The following is a 23,963-nucleotide window of genomic DNA, read 5'->3' as shown; positions in this document are numbered from 1 at the left end:
CACATCATTTTCGGATTAAAATGAACACTTACGCATAGTTCGGCAGTTCAAGAAAAAATTAAAGTAAACCATTTTCTAAATGTTCACTCAAATATAATGTTTGTATGTTGAATTGAGATCTGTTGGAAGAATAAAAAACATGATTGTAATGTTCTTAAAGCTACAAATCATATACGTTTTTATGTCCATGGTCTCACTCTTCCCTGAATGTTGAATGAAAAACAAAAAATCACACCCGTGTGAACTGAGCGGTGGTTTACCCACCAACCCCCCCTCCCCCCTTCCCCTCGGGCTCTGTGTGTGTGTGTGTGTGTGTGTGTGTGTGTGTATTGCAGTTGATGCACAGGCCAGGCTAGACTCAACAGCACCTCTCTGGTCACCCAGGGTACTCAGGCTACATACACCAGAGGCTACATACAGACAGACACACACACAGACAGACAGACACACACGGATACACACACGGCCACGCTATGGAGACGGTGTGACCACTGCTCAAAAAGATGGTGTGTTAGGTCTAGTGGGCAAATCTGGTGCACTGCTATTTTCCAAATACCTTTTTATTGGCCTTGTCAACCAGTTGGTGTCCTACCTTGACCTGGGTCTACTTTTCTCAATGGAAGAGAGACCTCCTCAAACCACTGCACCTGTTCTAGTTGGATCCAGTCCTGGATTCTTGTAGCTATCTGAGCACATAACACTGTCAAACTAAAATCTGTGATATGACAGTGGTTCTTATGTCAAGGCTCACTCATTGCAAATATATCATTGCCCCATATAGAGCCCAATTATATATTTAAAAAAAACAATTACATGACAGGTTTTTTTTGTCCCCCCCCCCCCCCCCCCCCCCCCAAATGAAAACAGGATGGGAGTCTTACAAGACTTCTAAGAAATAAGATGCATGTTCCCCTGCTTATATTTGGCTGTGGACTCTTCATTGGAAAACATTGTGTCAGGGAAACCCAAACCAGATTTTGGTTGCTAAGACGGTTCGAAAATATTAAATGTTTTAAATATTTTCAAGTGATGTGAATTTGTAGATCGGCTCTAGCCAACGTAAAGGGTTAAAGAGTTAAACTGATTCATATTCTTTATTTAATAATTTTGCTGGACCCCATGGAATCATGCGTTTACTCAAAATGAGGTCCCCAATAAAGAAGCCAAATGCAGAATATCAGCAAAGCCCTGATCTCATCCTTCGGCTGCCCAGCCTGGCCCCTGTGTCCTCTGTAAAGTGCATTGTAATCATACATTGTTCTCACCTTCCCATCCGTGGGGGTATTTTAGTACTCTAAATATAATTAGATGATTAGCACTTATTCAATTCAGAACCTTATCAGTGATTCACACCCAATCTCACACTACACACCTACAGGTCTTAACATGAGAACATAAATTGTTTCCGTTCTCAGTTTTGTAACCCCTTACAATGTTTAACAATTATTTTAATAACTTATGTTGAGTTAAGTTAGGGTAGTTAGTGGTCATCAAAATGATTTGATCCCAGTGATGACTCAATCAACCAAAAGATGGCGCCATATTCAAATGCTATGCACAGTTTGTTATCATTAGTCTGATGAGGAGTAAAAATCATAATGCACACAAATCACAGCTTTTTTATACTCTTTATTGAGATGTGAGTGTATAATTATTAGTAAAAACAAGCTGATATACTTTCTGTGTAATAACATTACATTGTGGTTGTCATTCATATCGATAAACTAACTAAACTTTAAATAAATGTTACGTTATGTGAAGAAACCGAGGTTATTCTTAAATTAATTGCTCAATTTTGGTGTGATTATGGTGGAATCATTTTTCAATAACAGCATGTGACAGTTATTGTAATTTGAGACATGATGCACAACTTATTTTAATCAATGCGTAGGTTATATCCCTAAATATACACACATTAAAGACGACCTGAAAAAAAAAGTACATTCATAGAAATCCATCAGCATGTGATAAGGTAAAAAAAAACATGTAGAAAAGTTCAAAAGGCAGTGTTGTATAGTACCAGCAACAAATCGTGAGCAAAATATTCAGTTTTCAGCCTGGAAAAAAGGCAATTAGTCTTCACTTGAGTTGGCAGATATTGACTGAGGTTCCAACTCCAAAACCTGGATAGAGGGGCTCAACAAATGTGGTCTCAAAGCGGTGCAACAAAGTCATGGTGTTACTAATACTATAAAAGGCCAGGATGCCTGCGCCATGATCCAGGTACATTCCTATCCTGGGCGAGTGGGGACCAGTGACGGCCTTGTCCACCCGGTTATGCCAGGCAGAGTAGCCGGTGTCGGAGCAGAGGAGACTCCATGACTTATCGTTGTAACCCAGCAGACACAGGGAGCCTTTACCCTTGCGGCTGATGCTTTTGTAGGCCACTCCAACAGAGAACTCGCCGCTCCACTCGATCTCCCAGTAGAAGCGGCCTCCAGACAGGGCTTCTCGGCACAGCACCTGGGCAAAGCTGTCAAACCTCTCAGGGTTCTCTCCATATGGCTGCAAGTCCCTGGTCCTGATGACCTTCCTGTTGTGGTCGGAGAGATGCAGCTCTTTGTAGGCAGTGTTGACGTCAAATTTCAGCTGGCAGAAGTCTGAATGTAGAAGAAAATCAAGCAGTGTATTATTATGCATAATTATGAATAGATTTTAAAACATGTAGGCAAACGTAATGGCTTCATACTTACATTTCACAAAATCTGCTCTGGATTTGGGCTCTGGAGGTGGAGCACTGTCCACTGTCATGATTTCTTTGACTGTAGATGGAGAGATAATAGGTTATATTATATGTCAATGGCGTCTAGCCGTCTACACACCTTTCCTTTAATTCTTTTCACTTGGTCTGCCTCAGGTAGTACAGCATAATAACTAACCTCTCCACATGATATCTTGCTGTAAGAAATGTATGTGCTCACCTCTGCTCCTTCTGTCTAGCGTCCGACTTTCTGTGTTGTAAACTGGGACATCGTTCACTGTAATATGTAAAACATTTGTGAGCATTTACAGTGGTGGAAAAGGTACCCGTGTTTCTTACTTACTGTAAGTAAAAGTATCAATACTGCAATGTAGAAATACTCTGTTACAACTAAACGTCCGGAATTCAAAAAAGTACAAAAGTATTGGTATCAAAATGTACTTAAAGTACCAAGAGTAAAAGTACTCATTATGCTGAATGTCCCATTTCAAATTTTCAAATGTATGTAAATCTTTTGAGAATACAAGCTCATCTACAAGCTCACGGTGTGTCGCAACGCATTGTGAGCTTGTAGATTGTCTATTTTCAAATGGCCGAAATGTATATAGGGTTGAAGTGGGTAATGTATGTTTTGTAATAAGAATCAAAATCTGCAAAGTAACTAGTAACTAAAGTTTGCAAAATTGTAGTGGAGTAAAAGTATAATTTTTGCCTCTGAGATGTAGTGGAGTAGAAGTAAAAGTATCTACTCGAGTAAAGTACAAATACCTCAAAATTATACTTAAGTACAGACAGTACTTAGGTAAATGTACTTACAGTAGTTACTTTACACCACTGAGCATTTATCAAAATCCAGGTGTGCAGAGTAGGGCTGTCACGATATGACATTTTACATGACGATTAATTGTCACTCAAATAATTGGCGATTAACGATTTAATTGTGTATTTGTCATTGATAATTACATTTCTGTTTGGCTTTTAGGCTTTGAAGTTGCATATGGTAGATATGACACATAACCTAAATATACAAATACAGTACATAACTGACATATTTGACAACTTACTACTTAAAAAATGACGACGCGTTGTGAGCTTGTAGATCTGCTATTTCCACTATTTCTGACATTTTTCAACATTCACGATTATGACGATTATGACAAAATAATTGCGATAATGTCAAATAATCACGATTAGACGATTATGTAATAATTGTGACAGCCCTAGCAGTAGGCCTATGATGCATGACATGTACCTGACTTGGAGATCTTCTGAAGTTCTTCTCTGCTGTACTCCTCCAGACGGTCTTTTATCTCAGCCACAGCTTTCCTGGCCGCCCCAAAGGAGAACTCTGGGTTCAACGTCACTCTAGGTATAATACCATCATCAGTGGGGGTGCACAGGTAGTTGAAATTCTGGTGATCAAAAGCAAAGTTGTCAGATGAGCTCTAAGGTTTGTAACAAAGGCTTATGCAATAGAAATAGTCACATAACGTTTAGTATGTTCAGTATCCTTAGAAATGTAAAACGTAGACAAAAAGCTTATTAGGAAATGTTAAATATTAGGTTTGGAACTTCGGCAAGTATCGCAGTGAAAGGAATGTGGGTAATGAAGGTACAGCAGCAATATGCAAAATAAAACATTCAAAGTAGCGCCATTGCCATGCAGAAACAGAGGGCACCGCCTAGTTTTCATAGACACACAGCAATACTGACGATGACTGATGAGCCATTATGTGAAAGGTGACACATGAATGTACCTATAAACAATTCAATTTGATATATTGAATAATACTTGGGAAAAAAATATGTGTAATCAGAAAAAACACAAAGCTGTAGTTTCTCCATTATCCAACCTCATGAGTTATCACATCACGTTTTTTTTAACAACTGAAATATTACACACGTTTTCAAAATGGGGCCGTGAGGCGGCCAGTTGGAAAAGAGAGAAAAGATGAAAAAATAGATAAAATATTAAATTATAACTTGTCATGTATTGCAGTGGTTCTCAACCTTTTTCAGCCCGCGACTCCCAAAATAATCATATTTTAACTGGGGACCCCCACGCTGACGAGCACTAAGAGTTGGTGCATTACATTTTGTATAACACGGTTCTATTGTGGAAATAGCAGATCTACATCACGAGGCGTTGTGAGCATGTAGATCGGCTATTTGCACAATTTCTGCCTGTAATATTTGACAATTTGGCCAATATTAAAAAGTCCTTAAATTGTCACTTTAGAAATGTGCAGATACCCTCTATAAACTTAAATGTTATGTTGGTTTGTTTGTTGCACATTAAGTTAATCATCTGAGGACCCCCCAAAATAATTTGGGGACCCCCCTGGGGGTCCCGACCCACAGGTTGAGAACCAATGATGTATTGAATGATGTAATGGACTGACCTGCAGGAAGTGAATGTGGTCCTCTGTGTGGTACAGCTGCTTGAGGCCGGCCTCTTTCTTCTTCAGTTCATCAATCTCCTGCTCCAGGCGCTCGATCAATGACTCTGCCTGGTTGAACGCAGCCTTCTCATTGATGCCGATCAGCTTGGTGACCTCTGACCTCATCCTCTCAATGGAGCGAATCATGTCCTCAAACATCTTCTGGCTCTCCACCATGGCTCTCTGCGCCGAGCTCTGCACGGGACACAGGAGGAGGTCATGTCAGTAACATTCAGGTCACTTTGAGATGCATCTCATTTCATACGGTTCAAGAATTACAGTAAAGAATCAAGCCGCGTTTTTTCATGTGAGCTTGTAGGTCGGCTATTAGTTGCAGGACAAAGCATACAGTTTGTGTCATGATTTGTCTTCTTTGTGAATTGACTGTATTTCATATTAATGAATGATAATGATTGATGAGAGTTTACTCCTTACTTTCAGTGAGTCCACGGCAGTCTTCAGTTCGTCCAATTCCTTCACCCTGTCCTGGCATTTCTGTCTGATCTCTGCTTGGGATACTCCTAGGAGTTTCTGTGGATCCAATGAGACAGGGTACATTACATCACACACACAAATCTTTTGAAATCTCAATCACTATAATGTGTTTCTTAGCCACTTTCAACCTGGCGTCCCTATTTTGATCATGTCATTATAGGGAAAAATTGGCAAAAATAGCCGAACAACACAACAAGCTTGTAGATCGGCTATTTTCAGCGAAGTATAGGTGTGGACAAGTAGCCTCGGGAACCCAGGCATTTCATTAAAATTACCGTTACATCTTGCTGTGTGTGTGTTGCATTGAATAAATACTAGGTGTTTATTTCTTTCACCAGTGTTCATGCATGCCTAATTATACATGATTTGTGATGCTGTTTGGTGCTCACAAGATGAAAGACGTCGTACTAAAGGGTTCATGGATGGGGGAATAATTGGGGGATTGTTAGTGCATGTCCAATAATACCCATCCCAGAGAATCTCTTAGGATGGTCATCTTTTATCTCTGCAGGAGAGTGGTGGTGGTGGGGGGGAAACTCCAATGGAATCCTGGCCATGTCAGGAATGTGAAACTACCACTGCCTGACTTTTAAAAGAGATGTCTCAAGGTGCTCACACACAGTACTGTCATACAAAACAGAGGGCTAGTAATTCAGCTTTTACTCAAGCCCACCAACCCATTCTTCAAGATAAGCTTGAGGAATGTGGAGAATCTGGGGGTGGGAGGTGGATTAGAGGGGGAGGGGAGAGACAGAGAAAGAGAGGAGTGAGATGTGGGAGACTGCAGGTTGTAAATCTGGGGATGAAACAATCCAGACTCCCTATTTAGTAAAAAGAAATGATATACCCTCCTCAAGAACTTGAGTCATTACTTCATCCCTCAGCAATATTATCTGTCTTCTTTCACATCCCTGGATGTCATAAACCCGTCCCACGCGTGCAAATTGTAAGTGCTCAGAAAGATTCCGATTTATAGTATGTATTGCTATTGCCCTATTTATCTACTTGTCCACACTGATTTATATGCCACGTGATTAGTTGTTTGAACGCACGTAGTCATGGTTACAATCTGCCTTTGTGATTGGTTCACTGGCAGGAGGTGTTGAAGGCCTTGACTTCTTGTCCTGGCATTCCAGTATCGCCACACTGACCACACTCCCACAGGTGGGTTTCTGTGTAGGGGGCGGTGTGGGTGAGAGGGGGAATTCCAGTTTCTCTTCTGTGCAACATACAGCTGCAGCTGGCTCACAAATATGCTTTAAAGGAGTGTGAAAAACTGACAATAACTGACTCCTCCAGTCCTAAACCAGCCAATTGGAGAGTTGCATTTGTTTTGGCGGTGAATGCCTGCCAGGCTAGCTGATAGCACAGCTGAACTAGGTCAAAGTAGAAAGTACAGACACAAGAGATAGTGGGGAGGGGGAGGCTGATGGGAATACTAACACGTCCGCTTTAACTCAAATGACTTCACCGAGACGATCCTTGTGGGTGTGCAAGGATGTGCAGCTTTTCAAGGGTGTGTCTTGGTGAATAACTTTGAATCTACTCTGCAAAAGCAGAGCACTATACCCTGAGTGAACATTGTTAGGTGCCAAGCTGTGTGGTTTCATATATCAATGATATCATGACTGTATGACTGTAATATATCTTTATATAACTGCCTAAGTACAGTGAATACCATGAAATGCACTTGTAAGTGTACAGAGGCAGTGAAAATTACACTTAAGTATACAGAGGCAGTTGATCGAGGTGATTTCTTTGACATTTACACAAGGCACCTGCAGTATGACAGTGATTTTAGCTCCACTTTAACAACTACTCCTTTAAGCCATTACGGCTTAAAGGAGGGAGGTTAAACATTCCATACCTGTTTCTCACTCCTCTCTGCCTCAGCTGAGACGATGTCGTGGCCCCTGTGTTCGCTGACTGTGCAGATGGCACAGATACACATCTGGTCTGTTCGACAGAATAGCTCCAGGGACTTCTGGTGCTGGGGGCAGATCTTCCTGTCCAGGTTCCCTAGCTCGTCCACCAGCTTGTGCCTCTTGAAAGTGGCAGATTCGTAGTGGGGCTTCAGGTGTTTCTCGCAGTAGGATGCCAGGCATCCCAGACAGGACTTCACTGCCTTGAGCTTCCTCCCAGTGCAGTAGTCACAAGGCACGTCAGATGGCCCAGCATAGTTGTTCAATGGGCTAGAGTTCACGTTGAGGTTCAGTCCACTTTTTTTGATCTTCTCCGCCACCATGTTCAGTGTGGCATTGGGCCGCAACACAGGCCTCTGGGTGAATGTGATCTTACACTGGGGGCAAATGTAGATTCCTGTGTAGTCAGCCTCATTCCAGTAGCCACTGATGCAGTCCATGCAGAAACTATGGCCACAGGGGATAGCCACAGGGTCCCTCAGAAGGTTCACACATAATGAGCAGTTGAAATAGTCGGGAGCCGCCGGATCAGCCATCACTAAACAAAAACAAGCAGGCCTGCAAAAACAGAGAGAATGCCAGAGGTAGACAGAGATACTGCCTAGTGCGCCTTGGAGCCCGCCCTCAAGAGTGTGGTACAGCCTGTCAGAGACAGGACCTACTTGTATTTCTGAATTCCAGAGGTTATTGATTGAAAGCAGACTAGGCCCTCCCCCTTGTGCGGTGACTATATCGAGCCCAGCCCAGTTCAGATAAGCAGGTTGAACGAAGGCTACAGGATACTAGAGAGAGAGAGAGAGAGAGAGGTTGAGAGAGGGCGAGGGAAAGAGGGCGGGCTCTTGAGAAAAGGGGGATAGGCTGAGAGGGTGAATGAATGAACTGTAAAATGTACAGATATTGTGCCAGACAGTTCTTTTCATCTTGTTATTGTAGGATACACCACAGGCAATTCCAGTCCCAAAGTCGCTTTAAGAAACAAAAAGAAATCTAAATAAACAACTTTATTAGGAGAAAAATTGTTAAAGGGATAAATATTTTGCAACCAGAAAAGTGACTAAAAAGCAGAAAGTGGTATGTGGTATGCACTCTTAGCAGGTCAGCCACTTGAGTGGCCCCTATAGTGCCATACAGTTTTTATTTCTAATTAACACAACTGGTTGCTATAGTCAAGTATAAATGCAGGTGAAGCATGGTTAAGGGCCACAGCCCTTCTAATAAACAATCTGGCAACCGAACCATATTTGTGTATTCAGCATCATCTTCTTCTTTTTTTTTCCCCCTTTTTTACCATAATGTGTAATCATATCAGAGTTTCAGATAGCTCCAGGCGTTTTGCCAGAGAACAATTTAAGCGCAAAACCCTTGAGCTAGTGGTATATTTACACTGTAGCCAGTCGGACCAGTCAGGTGGGTTTTAACAGGTGTATTTGTAACAGGAATGAAGCTCTGAGTGAGACAGAGAGAAAATATTCACTGTGTAGGCCAAGAAAGCCACTCAACATTCCAACAAGGTGAAGAAGGTCTAGTGAGGTAATGGATGTTTTAAATATTTTTGGACAGGTAAAATTGCATTTTTAAAACCCAAAACGTCCTCCTTGTTTCTTTGACTTATGACTCACAACATGGACAGAACTTGACACAGATTCACTATTTCACTACGTTGTTAAGTTTCTCATTTGCATATCAATTAGGTCTTGGCCCACACCGTGTTTGGCATCCTGATAGTGTCATTTTCAGTAAAAAAAAAAATAACAAAAACTAAATCAGATCAAATCAGCAAAAAAAAGTGTCAAGGTGTAAAAATGATCTGAAATTATAGTTTTGTAGAGGAAGGGAGATTCTAGTTTAAGATTGTGTAAACATTTAGCTCCACCTTCATTGCATGTCTTACATCATTTCACACACAGTTTCGCCTCTCTCCATATTTGGTCAGGTTTCTGATAAGCCAGTTTTGCTTTCCTTCCTGTTTTTTGAAGTCTGCTGAATAAATGGAGCTCTCTGTGTTTACAGATTAACTACCTGTTATTGACTGCACAGGGACTTTCAACACAATGGCTTTGATTTTATGTGAGAAGAGGCTGGTTTCCAACTGATGACAGAAAAGGCAACAAATTGCTGTTTTAGTTTATTATTATTATAGGGGTTCAAGCTCAAACCCTATTGTTATTGTGCAGATTTTTCGCTTTCCGTCGAGGTTTTGCTAATTCCCAGGCAGGAGGTATGGCATTTCCACCATGGACGTTGTATGCATGAACAACACATTTGACCCCATAGGCCTGATGGGAGCGCTAGGCATATAATTAATGATCAAAATGTTTACTTTTGAAAAGTCACAACTTTCTATCCTCACTCTACTACTGTTCAAAACCAGTGTTGATTTCGTCTACTAAAACTATGACGAAAAATATTTGTCGACTGCGTTTTTTTCACTGATGAAAACTAAAAACTAAATAAAAACTAAGCTGGATGACTAAAACTAAGACTAAACATATTGACGTTTTCGTCAAAACGTTAGGGAGGGACTAGTGGAGAAGAGAGTAATTCTGCGACGCGTTGTGAGCTTGTAGATCGGCTAATAATTAGACTAAAACTAAAACTTTTCAGGTGACTAAATTATGACTAAAACTAAAAGACATTGTTTTCAAAAGACTATGACTAAAACTAAATAAAAATTTGCTGTCAAAAACAACACTGTTCAAAACCTACTTCTGCTAAGAACTAATTACCGGTAGTAAGTCCATCTGACAAAACTTCCCTCCTTTATTTAGTTTAAGATATTGACCAATGAACTTCAAAGGGGTGTGGGTCAGGTCAGCACGTAAATAGAACATGTGAATAAATGCTGGGCCAATCGTCACAAAACTTGCAGGATATGACTACATACCTGAAATATACCCTGAAAGTTTAAATGAAATTGACCACTAAATTAGTGGAGTGATATCAAATGCTAAATATTGGCGTGGTATAACACAAAATCAGTGCTGGCATTCTGACACAAATCAAACAATACATTTAAAATTGTTTCATCATAATATTGTTGAACCATGTGTACACGTTTATTTGAAGTCTCCCAATAGGGGCACTACAAGTTCAACATTCCTGTTAGTGATCTCTACAGGTGTTATAAACTGTCAAATGTCTGGCCCCTCGCAGCTTTCAATTCAGTCTGTGTTGGTTTGAACACCCGAATCGCTGCTTTGTAACTATATCTTTATGTTTATTTTAAAGAAGGTGAATCAATAAATCATTAAACTAATTTAATTTACTTTATTGAGATGGGGATAACTATATCCTTCACTTGCAATATGCTTCCATGATAATATTTATAGGCTATATGAGCCCCAATGTTCTTTGATCAAGCATAAAATAGAAACAGTCAAAGATGAAAGGTAATTGGCCTTCACTGAGTTGTAGTGGATCAGTATCATGCATTGAGCAGCTACAGAGAGAAAGTGACAGAAACTCAAATGGGCACTTAATTATGGAAGTCAAGGACCCAGCACACTGACTGATAATTACATCATGATGACAAGCTATTTTGACATGATTTGTCGTGGAACAAAGATAATCTTTGTTACTGCTGCTGATAGATGGACAAGGTGAATACGAGTACTGATTATGACAAAAACCAGATGTGAATGAGCAAAGTATGAATGTTGTCAAGACCACCCCAGATGATGACCAAGACATAACCAAGACTCAGTCTTTACCAAGACTGAGAACAAAGTGACTATAAGCACAAATCAATCCAAAGATCGTATTTGTCTGACCGATACCAAAACTTTTAGCCTTGCTGATTAGGCAATTAGCATTAGATGCTTTCTGTGAAATTCTTTGGAATGATTTGCATTTGTTAGATAGCAATATCAGGCTCTCGCATAACGATACTCAAGTCTAAATCCAAATATGCCAGGAAGACTGAAACTATAACAGTTGACATGTAGACACAACATTATATACATATACAAACACTTTCAAGTTCAAGAAACTGTTCAAATGAATTTGGTTTGTTTTAACTATCACATTTATGAGCAAAGCTGCTGTGCTAACCCTATATGAATATAAACAGAGCTTACTATTTGTCAGCTGAAATATGACAGCATGTTTTACCAGCAAAACCTCTCTACAATAAAAATCAAACCTCGGTTCGAAGTGGAGCGGTGAATTTGAGCAGCTGTACCCTATTAGTCCATGGGCCAGACGGGTTGTCGGTATCAAAAAGGTGGCAAAGGTTACCATGCATTTTTGAAAAGCTCTATATCTGTAGATTATATTTTGGTATGATAACCCTTTCTTAGACCCAGCTAAATTGGTGTTATCAGCCGCTGGAGTTGGTGTCCCATTAACTTTACATTACAGGGAAAATAAGCAAAAAAATTATCTGCTTTTAGTAGCATAAGAGGGGTGTCAGGGGTCAAACTAGGGGTTTGTCATGATGCTGAATCCATTGCAAGCATCTGTTTTGCACAAACAACATTCCTTGGGCTAAAAAGACTATGGTTTAGTGATGAAAAGTGATGAGTCATCACTTTTGTGGGGGCTGTTTTAGCCCCAGGAATGTTTTTCGTGCTAAACAGATGCTTGCAATGGATTCAGCATCATGAAAACCCCCTAGTTTGACCCCTCTTATGCTACTTAAAGCAGATTAATTTTTTGCTTTTTTTCCCTGTAATGTAAAGTTAATGGGACCAACTCTAGCGGCTGATAACACCAATTTAGCTGGGTCTAAGAAAGGGTTATCATACCAAAATATAATCTACAGATATAGAGCTTTTCAAAAATGCATGGTAACCTTTGCCACCTTTTTGATACCGACAACCCGTCTGGCCCATGGACTATATGTGAGTGAGTGAGTGAGTGTAAACTGTGCCTGTGAGTGAGTGGTGAGTGTGCCTGGCCTGCACAAAACAGCGCCCCTCCTTTAACTAGTGTGTTGTGTGTGGCCACTCAAGGTATTGCCCAGGCTACGGACAGGGCCAGCCAGCCAGCCAGCCAGCCAGCCACATACCCACGGATATACCTGTTCATTGGGAGCGCTTTCACCGCTCCAAAAATCAAAGGACCTCAATATGCCATCTTTCAGTCTTCAGTCTTGGATATGGAGGACTGCATGTCATGTGGGGTCAGATTGTGAAGTGTTGGGGGGGGGGGGGGGGGGGGGGGCATATTATGTAGGTACTGCTTATTATGTAATGTTTCGTTCAATGCATTTCCTGTTGCACATGCTCTTTTCCAGAGTGGCTTAGAATAAACTTTATTGTCATCACAGGTTTACAGGTGCAAAAGAGTGTGTGTAGGCTACTTTTTTTAAACTTTTTTCTTTTCTTTTTTTGCCAGGGCAAGTTGCTATGGCAAGTTGTCATAGCAACCAAAATATGCAACAAAACAGTCATGCGATCCAGTGAACAGCATTTTTATAGACTTTTAGAAGCTAATTTATGATCCTTTGTGTGACCGTGTTGCTTGTCGTAAATAGCCCATTTTCAAGCTAACACGTCATTGTTAGCTTGACATTTTTTGGCAAGCAGCACCATCTTGCAACTCAGATAAATCATCTTCTGCCACAATCTAATAAAACCTCTAGTGAACCCTAACCACTACCTGCCCTGACATGCACTTACATTACATAGTGTCTTTGCATCTGCACCAGGTGCTGATGTATATACTGTAGGCAGCCTGTAGTTTGGAGCTGCCATGCTGTCTGAAAGTCATCATGCTTTTTTCACCTGTTGGTTAAATATAAATTTAATGGTCACATTTGGAAGACATTTCATACAAGCATAAAGATTTATTTGAATAAAGATTGTGTACTGTAAGGGTATTTTCCAATGAGTATAGGGAAACTGTCTTGATTCATTGACAGCACCTAAACCAACCTGATCCACCCTTTTGAAGCCCATACATTTTAAAAAGACCCACACTAGCCTACACAATGCATGTATTTTGGAAGTGACTTCTCTCAGTTACTGTACTTATTTTCACCATTTCTGTTGCAATGTCTCGCAAATAATGTTTTCTTGGCATACAGTAACACATTCTAATGTCTTCCATCAGATTATATGGTGTTTAAATCTCTAAATCTAATTTTAGCACGGTTTTCCTTTTTTTTAAACAAACAAAAAACATAGACCATCTTTGGCAAATCTCCAGTCACCAACGTCAGCAATTGGTTAACCAAAATATGATGTTATTTGAATGTCATGTTCATCAATACCACTGAAATTCATAGTTTTCCCATAATTATATTTAATACTATACATGTTATGATATATTTTAGGCTTGAAGTGCTTAACTTGTATTTGTTTGTACTGATTCACTCATCTGCGTAAGCAAAATAGATAGTAGGCCTACTGTAGATTACAAGGTCACTGCTTTATCAGGTACTATATGTCCAATGATACAAGATGAAACTCTTGTACTGTTTCATTGTGTACTTATTATTATCATATTTTATTCCTTTCTGTTCCTTTCTATATCTGTAACAACTCACATCTTCTGGTCACATAATGTGCAGTCTGGCTAACCATCATCAAATAAAAGGGAACGCCCTCTCTGTTTGTTACTCTTCATTTGATGATGTATCAGAGTCTGCCTTGAGAGATTACATAATGTGAAACGTACAATATATTCTCTGTATAGTATTTGTCAACTTCATAACATCATGTTATACGGCCTAAACTGCCTGGTGTGTCAACTTGTTCTCTGAGTCAATATGTTCTCTGAGTCAATATGATTTTGTCCTCTCAAATCATAATTCCTCCCACGGTGTCCAATATATATATTCACTATAACACCATGTCTTCTTGAGATTTCAACACAGTACTGTACTTCCCTTCTGCACAATGACAGACACCATAGCACAATAATGAGACCCTAGGATTGCATGCCGGCTACAGATACTGTCATTGACAGACAACAGATCCTAACGGCTGGCACTCTGCTTGGCCGTTGCTGGCTCTAACACAATGGAATCTTTTTAGCATGCTTTCTTGGCTCTCCTGTTATCTGGGCTATCTAGTGTGGTCACATTCCATTCTTCATTTAAGCAACCCTGAAACTCCATCTTGGTAGTAGGGAGGAGCTGTCAGTCTGAGATGAAAAGATGAAAAATGCTAAGTAAAGACTTCAGATTGAAAGTTGCATCATTACGCTTTTACTTTTGACACGCATTTACCCTACCCTTATTTATTGTCCAGAGAAAATACAGGAGAAATTATATAAGCTTATCTCCATTGTATCTCAAAGAAACTCCAATTGACGAATCAAATAACAGCAAGAACAGGAACAGGAAATAAGTGGCAATAAAATGGGATGTAAAATAGAGTTGATAATTAACTGCTCACTGATCCATTGGAAGGTGCGCACTGCTGAGATTTTGCAATTGTTAAAACCAGATTCCTAGGCTGTAGGCCTACCTCATGAAGCACAAAGCTGAACCAAAGCAAATGGTCACTTTATTGTTGCTGCAAAGAAAATTGTTGAAAGGCATAAACTGATGCTCACACTAAAGCACCATAAACAATGTTCAAAGGCATAAACTGGTGCTCACACAAATAATATATAGCCCAAAATAACAGCTTAAGCCGTGAGCAGGGTGAGCACAGTATCTATTGAAAACAGCCATTAAACCTGACCATGATATCTCAGCTCAATACCCTACACTTGTGTCTTTGAGTTTGTTTGTTTATCAATAAAATGTCACACACCCTTCACCTGTCCACTCCCTTTCCATACTATGCACTGTTCTTATTCTTATTCAATTGATTTATCAAATTGATTAATTGAATTTGAATTGAATATCTGAATTATTATTGTAATGAATATTAAAAAAAACAAGCATTTAAAAACATCTGTTAATAATATAATATGAATATTTGATTATTGATGTAGGCTGTGTGCTTGTGTTTGGGTCACAGGTAAGATGAGTTCATTATGATATTTTGTACTTTTGCCCTCATCTTGTAAGTGTCAGAGCTTACATCTCACGATACATTTCATTCATTCTTTTTAAGTTTGATAGATGCATTCAAACTGTCCTCGCCTGCCCCGCCCTCCTTTAACAAGTTTCGGCTCAACCAGTTTATCCTCCCTCTCTGTTTACTCTATATAACACGCGCTAGTACTACCTGTGGAGGTACTTTGCTCCTGTGCTGATAACCGCAGGCACTCAGCTCAGAGGGCAGTTACAGTAGTTTGTTTGCCTCCTCAGCGCGATAATAAGAAGCAGCCCCACGTCGCTCCCATGTCATCTGACGACTGCTGCTACCTGTGCAAGGAGGAACTCAGAGACCCTGTGTCCATTCCATGTGGCCACATCTTCTGCTCTGTCTGTCTGAAGACATACTGGGATCACGCTGACCACAGCAGCTCTTACCTCTGCCCACAGTGTCGCGTCTCCTACAACAAGAGGCCCACTCCACGCCGCCTGGGAGGAGGCTCCCGGCATTCCACCACCATGACCACCATGCGTGCCTCCGAGTCCTTCCCGCCACCCCCTCCATCCCCGGACTACAACTATGCAGGTGCCCAGGATGTGGGCTGTGACATCTGCATTGGCAAGAAGCACAAGGCCATCAAGTCCTGCCTGATGTGTCTGGCGTCCTACTGCGAGAGGCACTTGAAGCCCCATTACGAGTCGACCACTTTCAAAAGGCATAAGCTGGTGGATGAAATTGGCCACCTGGACAGGCAGATCTGTCCCCAGCATCAGAAGGGTCTGGAGCTCTTCTGTCGGACGGACCAGATGTGCATCTGTGTGCTGTGCACAGTGAAAGAACACAAAGGCCATGACATGGTGTCCGCTGAGCAGGAGAGGGCAGACGAACAGGTAAGAGCCAACTGGTTAGCTCTTTATATCTGTAGATTATATGGAAAATTAATTTTGTATTTTCTTTTTTCAATTATGACCTGCAAAGTAAAAGGCATTCAATATTTAATGTTATAGTTGTGTCTGTAAAAAAAAAGGTTGACAGTTTTAGTTTTACTTTAAAATGTAACAAAAGCTTTTATGGCTTAGTAAGACCCACACCTATGAATGAGGTTGCTCCCGCTTATCATACACAACTTGACGTATTGGAGATTGGCTATATTGAATTGCGAAGGTTTAAATGACAAACGACAAACGTCTCTTGATATTCACTTGTTACGTCCTATAACGTGTTGTTTTCATCCTAGCAACGGCTTGGCGCTACTCAGGCTGAGATCCAGGAGAAGATTCATGATCGTCTCAAACAGATGGAAGAGTTGAAACAAGCTGTGGACTCACTTAAGGTTTGTGGCAAAACAATGGGCAGATATAGTCTAGACAACATTCCTTCAAATAACAACGATGGCATTTGACACAGGGTAGGATAGGAAAAAGAAACAGTATGGCATTGGCATCCAAAAGAGTTATGTGTATGACGTCTTTCATTTCCTGTGCAGAGCTCAGCACAGAGGGCCATGCACGAGTGTGAGAAGCTCTTTGGGGAAATGCTGCGCTCCATTGAGAGGATGCAGCAGGAGATGACCAAGCTGATCTCCTCCAATAAGAGAGCAGCGCTCAGCAACGCCGAGGGACACTTGGAGCGGCTGAGACATGAGATTGACGACCTGAAGAGGAGAGACAGTGAGATCACGAGTCTGTCTCGCACTGAGGATCACATCCACTTCATCCAGGTGACTAGACAGCCCTTGACACATGCACTGGCCTTGTTATATCTCAATGTATTATGTAATGGATGTGTCATTACGCGGTCACTGTCAGATCACACATTTTCCCAACAATAAACTACATTACAGCCAGGAGTAGCCATAATAATGACTCAACTGTCCTTTGAACTTTCGTTATTACTCATTAACCAGGAAAGCATCTTTTGCATTGGCTATTCAAAAATAGCAGATATACCAGCTCAGAGCTTGCATATCTTGAAAGTGTTTGGAAAATGTTGAATAATTCTGATTTACGGAAAAGTTTGAGATCTACTGGTTTAGAATGCACTTGTAGAATCAGCCTCAGGTCTTGGTTAAATGAAAAATAAAATTATTAAAACTAATAATAATCTTTTTTTCCCCTGTGCTGCAGAGCTATCACATGCTGATAGCCCAGACAGAGGCAGAGGAGTTGCCTACAGTCAGTGTCAACCCGTACTTCACTTTTGGGCCGGTCAGTAAGGCTGTCTCCGAGATAAAACAACAACTCCACGACTTTGGCAATGAAGAACTGATCAAGGTTGCCAAGACAGGTGAGCAACAGCATGGGACCAAAGGGCTTTTTACTGAACTGAATAATGTAGGAATAAACATTCTGGCCTCATCTTAAATGTATAGCCTACCTTGCATCAGATAATGGTTGTTGTGTTAACTCTGTTATTGAATTGTCTCATTGCAGTGAACAAAATGCCATTCTGTCAGTTGGAGGAAGGCAAAAAGAGACGAACTATTAAAGGCAAAGGTGAGAAAGAATCTCTGCTTTATTTGTATTACTATTTTTATTTTATTGTAAATAAGAGATTAAATGGCTCAGCACCTAAATGTAAACATTGTCAGTATCGTCTGTACTATATATAAATATATTCTGAAAGTGTTTTAGGGATTTGGTAGCTGATGGCAGTTTGACTTGCACAATCAGAACATAATCTGAATCCCTTTACTCAGCATGTCACAAACTAAGACCTTGTGTAGTTCTGTTTGACTAGGGAAGTGGCCCTAGCAGCATGATTTGTTACAAGGGTAGGTCACTTAGTAGCTCAAGTGGTAGATGTTTACATTGACTGATAATGTGACTGCAAGAGATGTCACATGACCGAGCTTAAAGCAAACTATAGTAGTAGATGAGTGAGAATTCCTGAATGTATGGACGGTTGAATCATGATCATGTTGTTCACAATAACATGAATAAGCTTATTCCAAACCCATGAAGGAAAAACAGGTACAGTAGCTATGGTGGTGTTCAAAAGGCATTTTGTTGAGAGCTAAAATATGTATCATTACAAAAAATGAAAGCTTGTATAGAGTATTAGCACAAACAAATGTTCTAGTGATCTCAACCATGTCAACTCTCCCATGCACTAATGCTCAGGGCTCAGTGAAGTATCACTTTGTGACCTTGCAGTATCTTGGTTCATTGGTTTCTGCATTGTTTTAGGAGAGGGTTGACTGATGTTTTCTCTTTTTCTTTAATGATTAAAGTTTATTTTTCTGTGTATGCAAACATATAGAATGAACACACATACAATCACAATGTTAAAAATACCTAATAATTCTAATTTCATTGTTGTTACTTTAGGCGGGGATAAAGTTGACGAGGCTCAGGCTGTCATGTACAAGTCTCCACCGACCCACGAGCCACAGCACAGGGATGAGTTCCTGAGATGTAAGTTTTGAGCTTTTCACAGTGAAACACATTATTGTAGTGCACTTCCCTTTAACATTCAAATGAACCAGTCCAATCACATACCTGATGGGAATCAGATTTCTTATACTACTCAGAATGTTTTCAAGTGTGAGTAACCTCGCCCTGTCTGAAGTGGGAAGTAATTGCAGTTACAGTTTTTGCTGCACCGCCCTTTATATTATTTATAACAGTGCTTCGGGACACTACCATTCTTCCATTGACCTCTTCACTCTGATCAAATCTCTAAGCCTCTGTTAAGTCACATTCATGACTTCACAATAAGGTGAAAGTTTGCTGCCGTTGAAAGGCACCGATTTGGCCTACAGCTATGCTTTCTTTCATTTGGCAACACTCACTTTTAACAACTTCTTAAACATTTGTTTTCTAATTTGGGAATTTCTTAGATTTTCCTTTATTTATTAATGAAATCAATGAAAATCTTAGCTTTTTGGGGAAAGTTTTTTGAAAATGTTTTGAAATAAGAATAATTAAAAACAAAAAGTAGGAAACCAAAGATTAAGGGACCCATAAAAATGTGTCTGCGACCCACAAATGGGTCCCGACCCAGTGTTTTTGGAAACAGTGATACAGTATACACCATGTTGATGGACTGTCTGTGCTTAAAGTGGCAAGCAGTTATTATGATCCCTCTGGCATTCCAGATAATAGGCCGGACAGATCTGGTCGCAGCCATCGGGTGTCCCACCAGCTGTGACCTGCTGAGGTGGAGGTCCATAGCAGCAGGCAGGTGACTTCTCACACCTGGGAATATTTCTGACTAGAAGTGCACAGACAGAGGGTCTCACACTGGTTTCTGTGAACAGATCTAACAGTTCGACCTAATAATTAAAACAACTAACTAACAGCTCATGCATGCCTACAGCCTTATAGTTGGTGATGCACTGGTGATATGGGCCGGGTACTTCAACTGCTGTGCATTGTGCAATAACTACTGTTACTAATCTTCGGTTCATGCAGCTTTTGACTCATCAACACAATAAAATCCTCTGTGTTAAATGTTGCTGTGTACTTCAAAAGCCTAATTTAAATACTGTGTCAGACATGCCATGACTCTTGGCTCATAGCTCTGTACTACTACTACTGTAGATACTAACTGAGCTATGAGTCATCATGAGCCATGTGCCATTGTGCCACAACTTGGCACACACAGTACTATAAATTAGGCAATAATGCCTAAATGCCCAGAGCTATGCGCCATGTTTTGTCTGATACAGCATAAATTAGGTTAACCCATCCCACTGAGCTGAATGCAGCGTGTTGCAATATCTGAAGCCAGAAGGCATAGGCCTGTGTTGCTAATGACGACATACCTTCTGTCTCTTCTCAGATGCTTGTCAACTCACACTTGACCCAAACACAGCCTACAGACAGCTCTACTTGTCCCGGGGGAACAGGAAAGCTAAACTGAAGAGGGACCCGCAGGCTTACGACGAGAGCCCCTCCAGATTCGACTGCTTGCCCCAGGTCCTATGCCTGGAGTCCCTGTCTGGCGGGGCCTATTACTGGGAGGTGGACTGGAGTGGAGAGGGCGCTGCCATCGGTGTCACTTACAAGGGCATCAAGCGGGCGGGATATGGCGACAGCTGCCGCATCGGCTACAACCGCAAGTCCTGGAGCCTCTTCTGCTCCGACTCCAGCTACTCTGCCCGCCATAGCAAGGACCAAGTGGAGGTGGACGCGCCCTACTCCTCCCGCATAGGGGTGTTCCTCGACCACTCTGGAGGAACTCTGTCTTTCTATGGCGTAGGAGACACCATGACCCTCATTCACCGCTTCAAGGCCTCCTTCAGTGAGCCAGTCATCCCTGGGTTCTGGGTTTGGTATGAGTCAGCCGTCACCATCGGTCAGCTGTGAAAACATAATGCTCCTCAAGAATCAAGTTTATTGTCCCATGACTAAACAATCAGTGTACATTAGTGATTCAAGTGTACATATTGTTGTCATGTTTTCTGCCCTCAGAGCAAACAAGACAACAATATGTTTCTCACAAAGAAATAGATTAGATTATAAATTATATGCTGACTATCTGATGAATGTGCAGAATGTAACTATGAATTTTTCACACAAAAAAAGAATGATAATATGTAAAACTTGAAATTTAGAAAGATCTATTTAATTCACACCCAAAAGATTATGTCGATTGTATTTGAGAATTGCAATGTTTTGTATAGGCTATTATCTACATCATCGCCTCATGTTAATCATATACTTGTGCATTTATCAATAAACATTTTACATTGAGCCTAATGAGTTGTCCTTCCTTTTTATTGCCTCTCCTCCAACTCCATCACACATTCTCTGCAGTCTGTGCTTATTATTCCACTTAAGTCATCAGCCTCCAGCTCTGATCCAGTTTGAACACAAACATATGTTTTCCTCCTCCAGTTCTACACTATACTAAAGGCTCATTCATACTAGGGTGAAGTGAGTAGCTCCTCACCTTTTTAGGTGAAGTGAAGAGTCCAGAGTGAAGAGGTGATGTCGGAAAGTAAAAGCAGGGACATGCATGTGTCAGGGTTTGCGGTGAAGCGCTCTTCACCGCGGCTAATGGCGTAATGTTGTAGTTTTATGACTTTAGAAAACGGCACCTTCTCTGGAGTATGAATGAGCCTTAAGTCTACTAGGGTCACTTGAGATCTATTTTCTGTGGGCAATACCATAGTAAAGTAGGCTTAACATTTGGAGCAGGTAGTCCCTTTTTACTTGTGTGGTCACTGGTCAGTGTTGTGTGATTTAACACAATGATATTGAGGCCTGGACTAGCTGGTTCGGGGAGTCCAGTGACCTCACAGGAAAAAGATTTAAAGTTGCACAAGTAGTACAAGTAGTACAAGTTGTACAAGATGCCTAGGGGAGGTGTGACTGAGATGACCCAGAGTTCAGAGATGGTGGAGAGCCTCCTACAACCTCTTTTGGAACATCTTTTGGGTACTGGTGTGATGTGTGACTCATCCAGATCACTCCATGGTATTTGAAGGTTGTTAATGTAATTTGTTATTTTAATGTTTACAACAGACAATCAAGACCAATATTTATACATAAGGAATTGTACTTTGTGAGATGCCTCTTTAGAAAATATATGGGCCTATTGGTCCAGGCGCATACCATTTAAGCATTGCCACATAGGCATGGATGCCTGGCGGCTTCACCGGTTTGATTCCCGATCCGGACGACCTTTGCTGCGTGTCACTCACTCCCCATCTCTCCCCCCATTTCCTGTCAGTGTACTGTCCAATCAATAAAGGCATAAAAGCCTCTCAAACAAATCTTTAAAAAAAAGGAAAATATATGGACAAGACAAGGACTAGACTGACAAAATAAAAAAGAATCTTACCCAACGCCAGATAGAGATCTCTGATGAATGTACAGTGCATGAAAAGTATAATGTATATCATACATAATTAACAGGTCATTTATGGTGTCTGAAAAAGCACTATGAAAAATACACTGGTGCACTTCTGAAAGTTAAATGTATGTGTGCTAGTGCTTTTGCGATTGTCAAAATGTAAGATTATATTTATAATGTACTATGTCTAGGCCAAATCCAAAACTTCTTGTTTATCCCCAAAATGACTGGAAATCACATATTATGTAGCAATTTGTAGCATTTGTAGAAATATTGGGCCTTGAATCATAAATGTAATGACAAAGTTATTATTTGTAGGCCTATACATTTGTAAAATAAATGTATATAAAAATAAATAAATAAAATGTCCAAGTGGTGTGCAGTGTTCTCAGGGGCTCACTGTTATTTCAGGATGTTCTGCGATGTCATAATAACAGTGATTGTGGGTATTTTGCACACGTTTTGTCTATTGCGGTTGTAAGCTCTGTGTTGCCTCTGGCACCTGCATTTCCCCCACAGGATCAAGGTCTGTCTGTCTGTCTGTCTGTCTGTCTGTCTGTCTGTCTGTCTGTCTGTCTGTCTGTCTGTCTGTCTGTCTGTCTGTCTGTCTGTCTGTCTGTCTGTCTTTCTGTCTGTCTGTCTGTCTGTCTGTCTGTCTGTCTGTCTGTCTGTCTGTCATATTATCTATGGTAAATATTTCATTTACGCAAGATATTTTTCAAGTCATTTTGACTAAACAGTGGTACCTACAGGTGAAATAAAATCATTGCAAAAATATAGTCATAATAATTAATAAGTAAAGTAGCTGGAGAATAAGTAGCCATATTCAGCCTCCTGTTAATTATGGCTGAAGGAATAATGAATAAAGAATACTGCCTTTGGCCTACAGCTATGCTTTCTTTCATTTGGCGACACTCACTTTTTACAACTTTCCTTATCCTGTAATCCATTAACGACAACTAACAAGTATATTCATATTAATATTTATTATTATTATAAGAAGAATAACACTGTAGGCTTGCCATGCCTGCAATAATAAGCCATATTCTGGTTCTATGGCTCTAAGCTGTGGAATACATTTTTTTATTGATTTAGTACACTACACAATATTATACAGCCTACTACTACTGCTATTAGATGATGTAAGGGCTTGTTTCCATGTGGTCCTATGTAACTGTGCTCCGAAGAAAACTTTTTCTAGTTGTTATTATAGTAGTAGTAGTAATAGTCTAATAGTATTATTATATTATTGTTATTATTTGTTAAGCGTACAGAAGAGCCTCTCAAAGATTTGACCAAAAGAAAACATTTGGTCATCTGTCAGCTGTCGCATGCACACCCTCTGCTGTTTAATATAACAAATAGCCCCACCCCAGTAGGCCTAATATCGTTGTGCTGAATAACCCTATTATTTATTTAAACGGGTAGGCTTCATAACATCAATATGACTATTCTACGTTTTGGGTCTGAGTAACCTCGCCTACCAGGCTTAAGGGTCTGAGAGGCTAAATCTCATCAAATGGTGGTCCGTGGCACAAATACCCAATAAATAATGGACATGATATGAAGAACTGAAGAAGGTTGAAAAGCACTGTCATATCAGGCCGTGGGCCGTTTTCAGTTTTAAACCACATTTTCTCTACGGACACATTTACCGTGAGCA

The 23,963-nt window shown here is 40.5% G+C and overlaps 2 protein-coding genes across 2 annotated transcripts; one reads left to right on the top strand and one right to left on the bottom strand.

Annotated features, from left to right (window-relative positions):
• Positions 1 to 1,632: 1,632 nt before the first annotated feature.
• ftr82 (finTRIM family, member 82) lies at positions 1,633 to 8,177 on the bottom strand. Its single transcript, XM_080748905.1, has 7 exons — positions 7,505 to 8,177; positions 5,578 to 5,673; positions 5,104 to 5,337; positions 3,954 to 4,113; positions 2,922 to 2,978; positions 2,694 to 2,762; positions 1,633 to 2,600 (listed from the first exon to the last, which is right to left on the bottom strand). Exons 1-7 carry the CDS (start codon positions 8,093 to 8,095, stop codon positions 2,080 to 2,082), a joined length of 1,728 nt encoding a protein of 575 aa, XP_080605031.1. The 5' UTR covers positions 8,096 to 8,177; the 3' UTR covers positions 1,633 to 2,079.
• Positions 8,178 to 15,801: 7,624 nt separating this feature from the next.
• On the top strand, positions 15,802 to 20,808 carry ftr83 (finTRIM family, member 83; the record flags this gene model as incomplete). Its single annotated transcript, XM_080749369.1, has 7 exons — positions 15,802 to 16,386; positions 16,734 to 16,829; positions 16,983 to 17,216; positions 17,623 to 17,782; positions 17,929 to 17,991; positions 18,826 to 18,912; positions 20,282 to 20,808. 7 exons carry the CDS (start codon positions 15,802 to 15,804, stop codon positions 20,806 to 20,808), a joined length of 1,752 nt encoding a protein of 583 aa, XP_080605495.1.
• Positions 20,809 to 23,963: the final 3,155 nt, after the last annotated feature.

Source organism: Nannobrachium achirus, assembly GCF_963921795.1.
Source record: "Nannobrachium achirus genome assembly, chromosome: 19".
NCBI lineage: Eukaryota > Metazoa > Chordata > Actinopteri > Myctophiformes > Myctophidae > Nannobrachium > Nannobrachium achirus.
The sequence above is the reverse complement of the archived record's forward strand: the minus strand, read 5'-3'. Positions and strand labels throughout refer to the sequence as shown.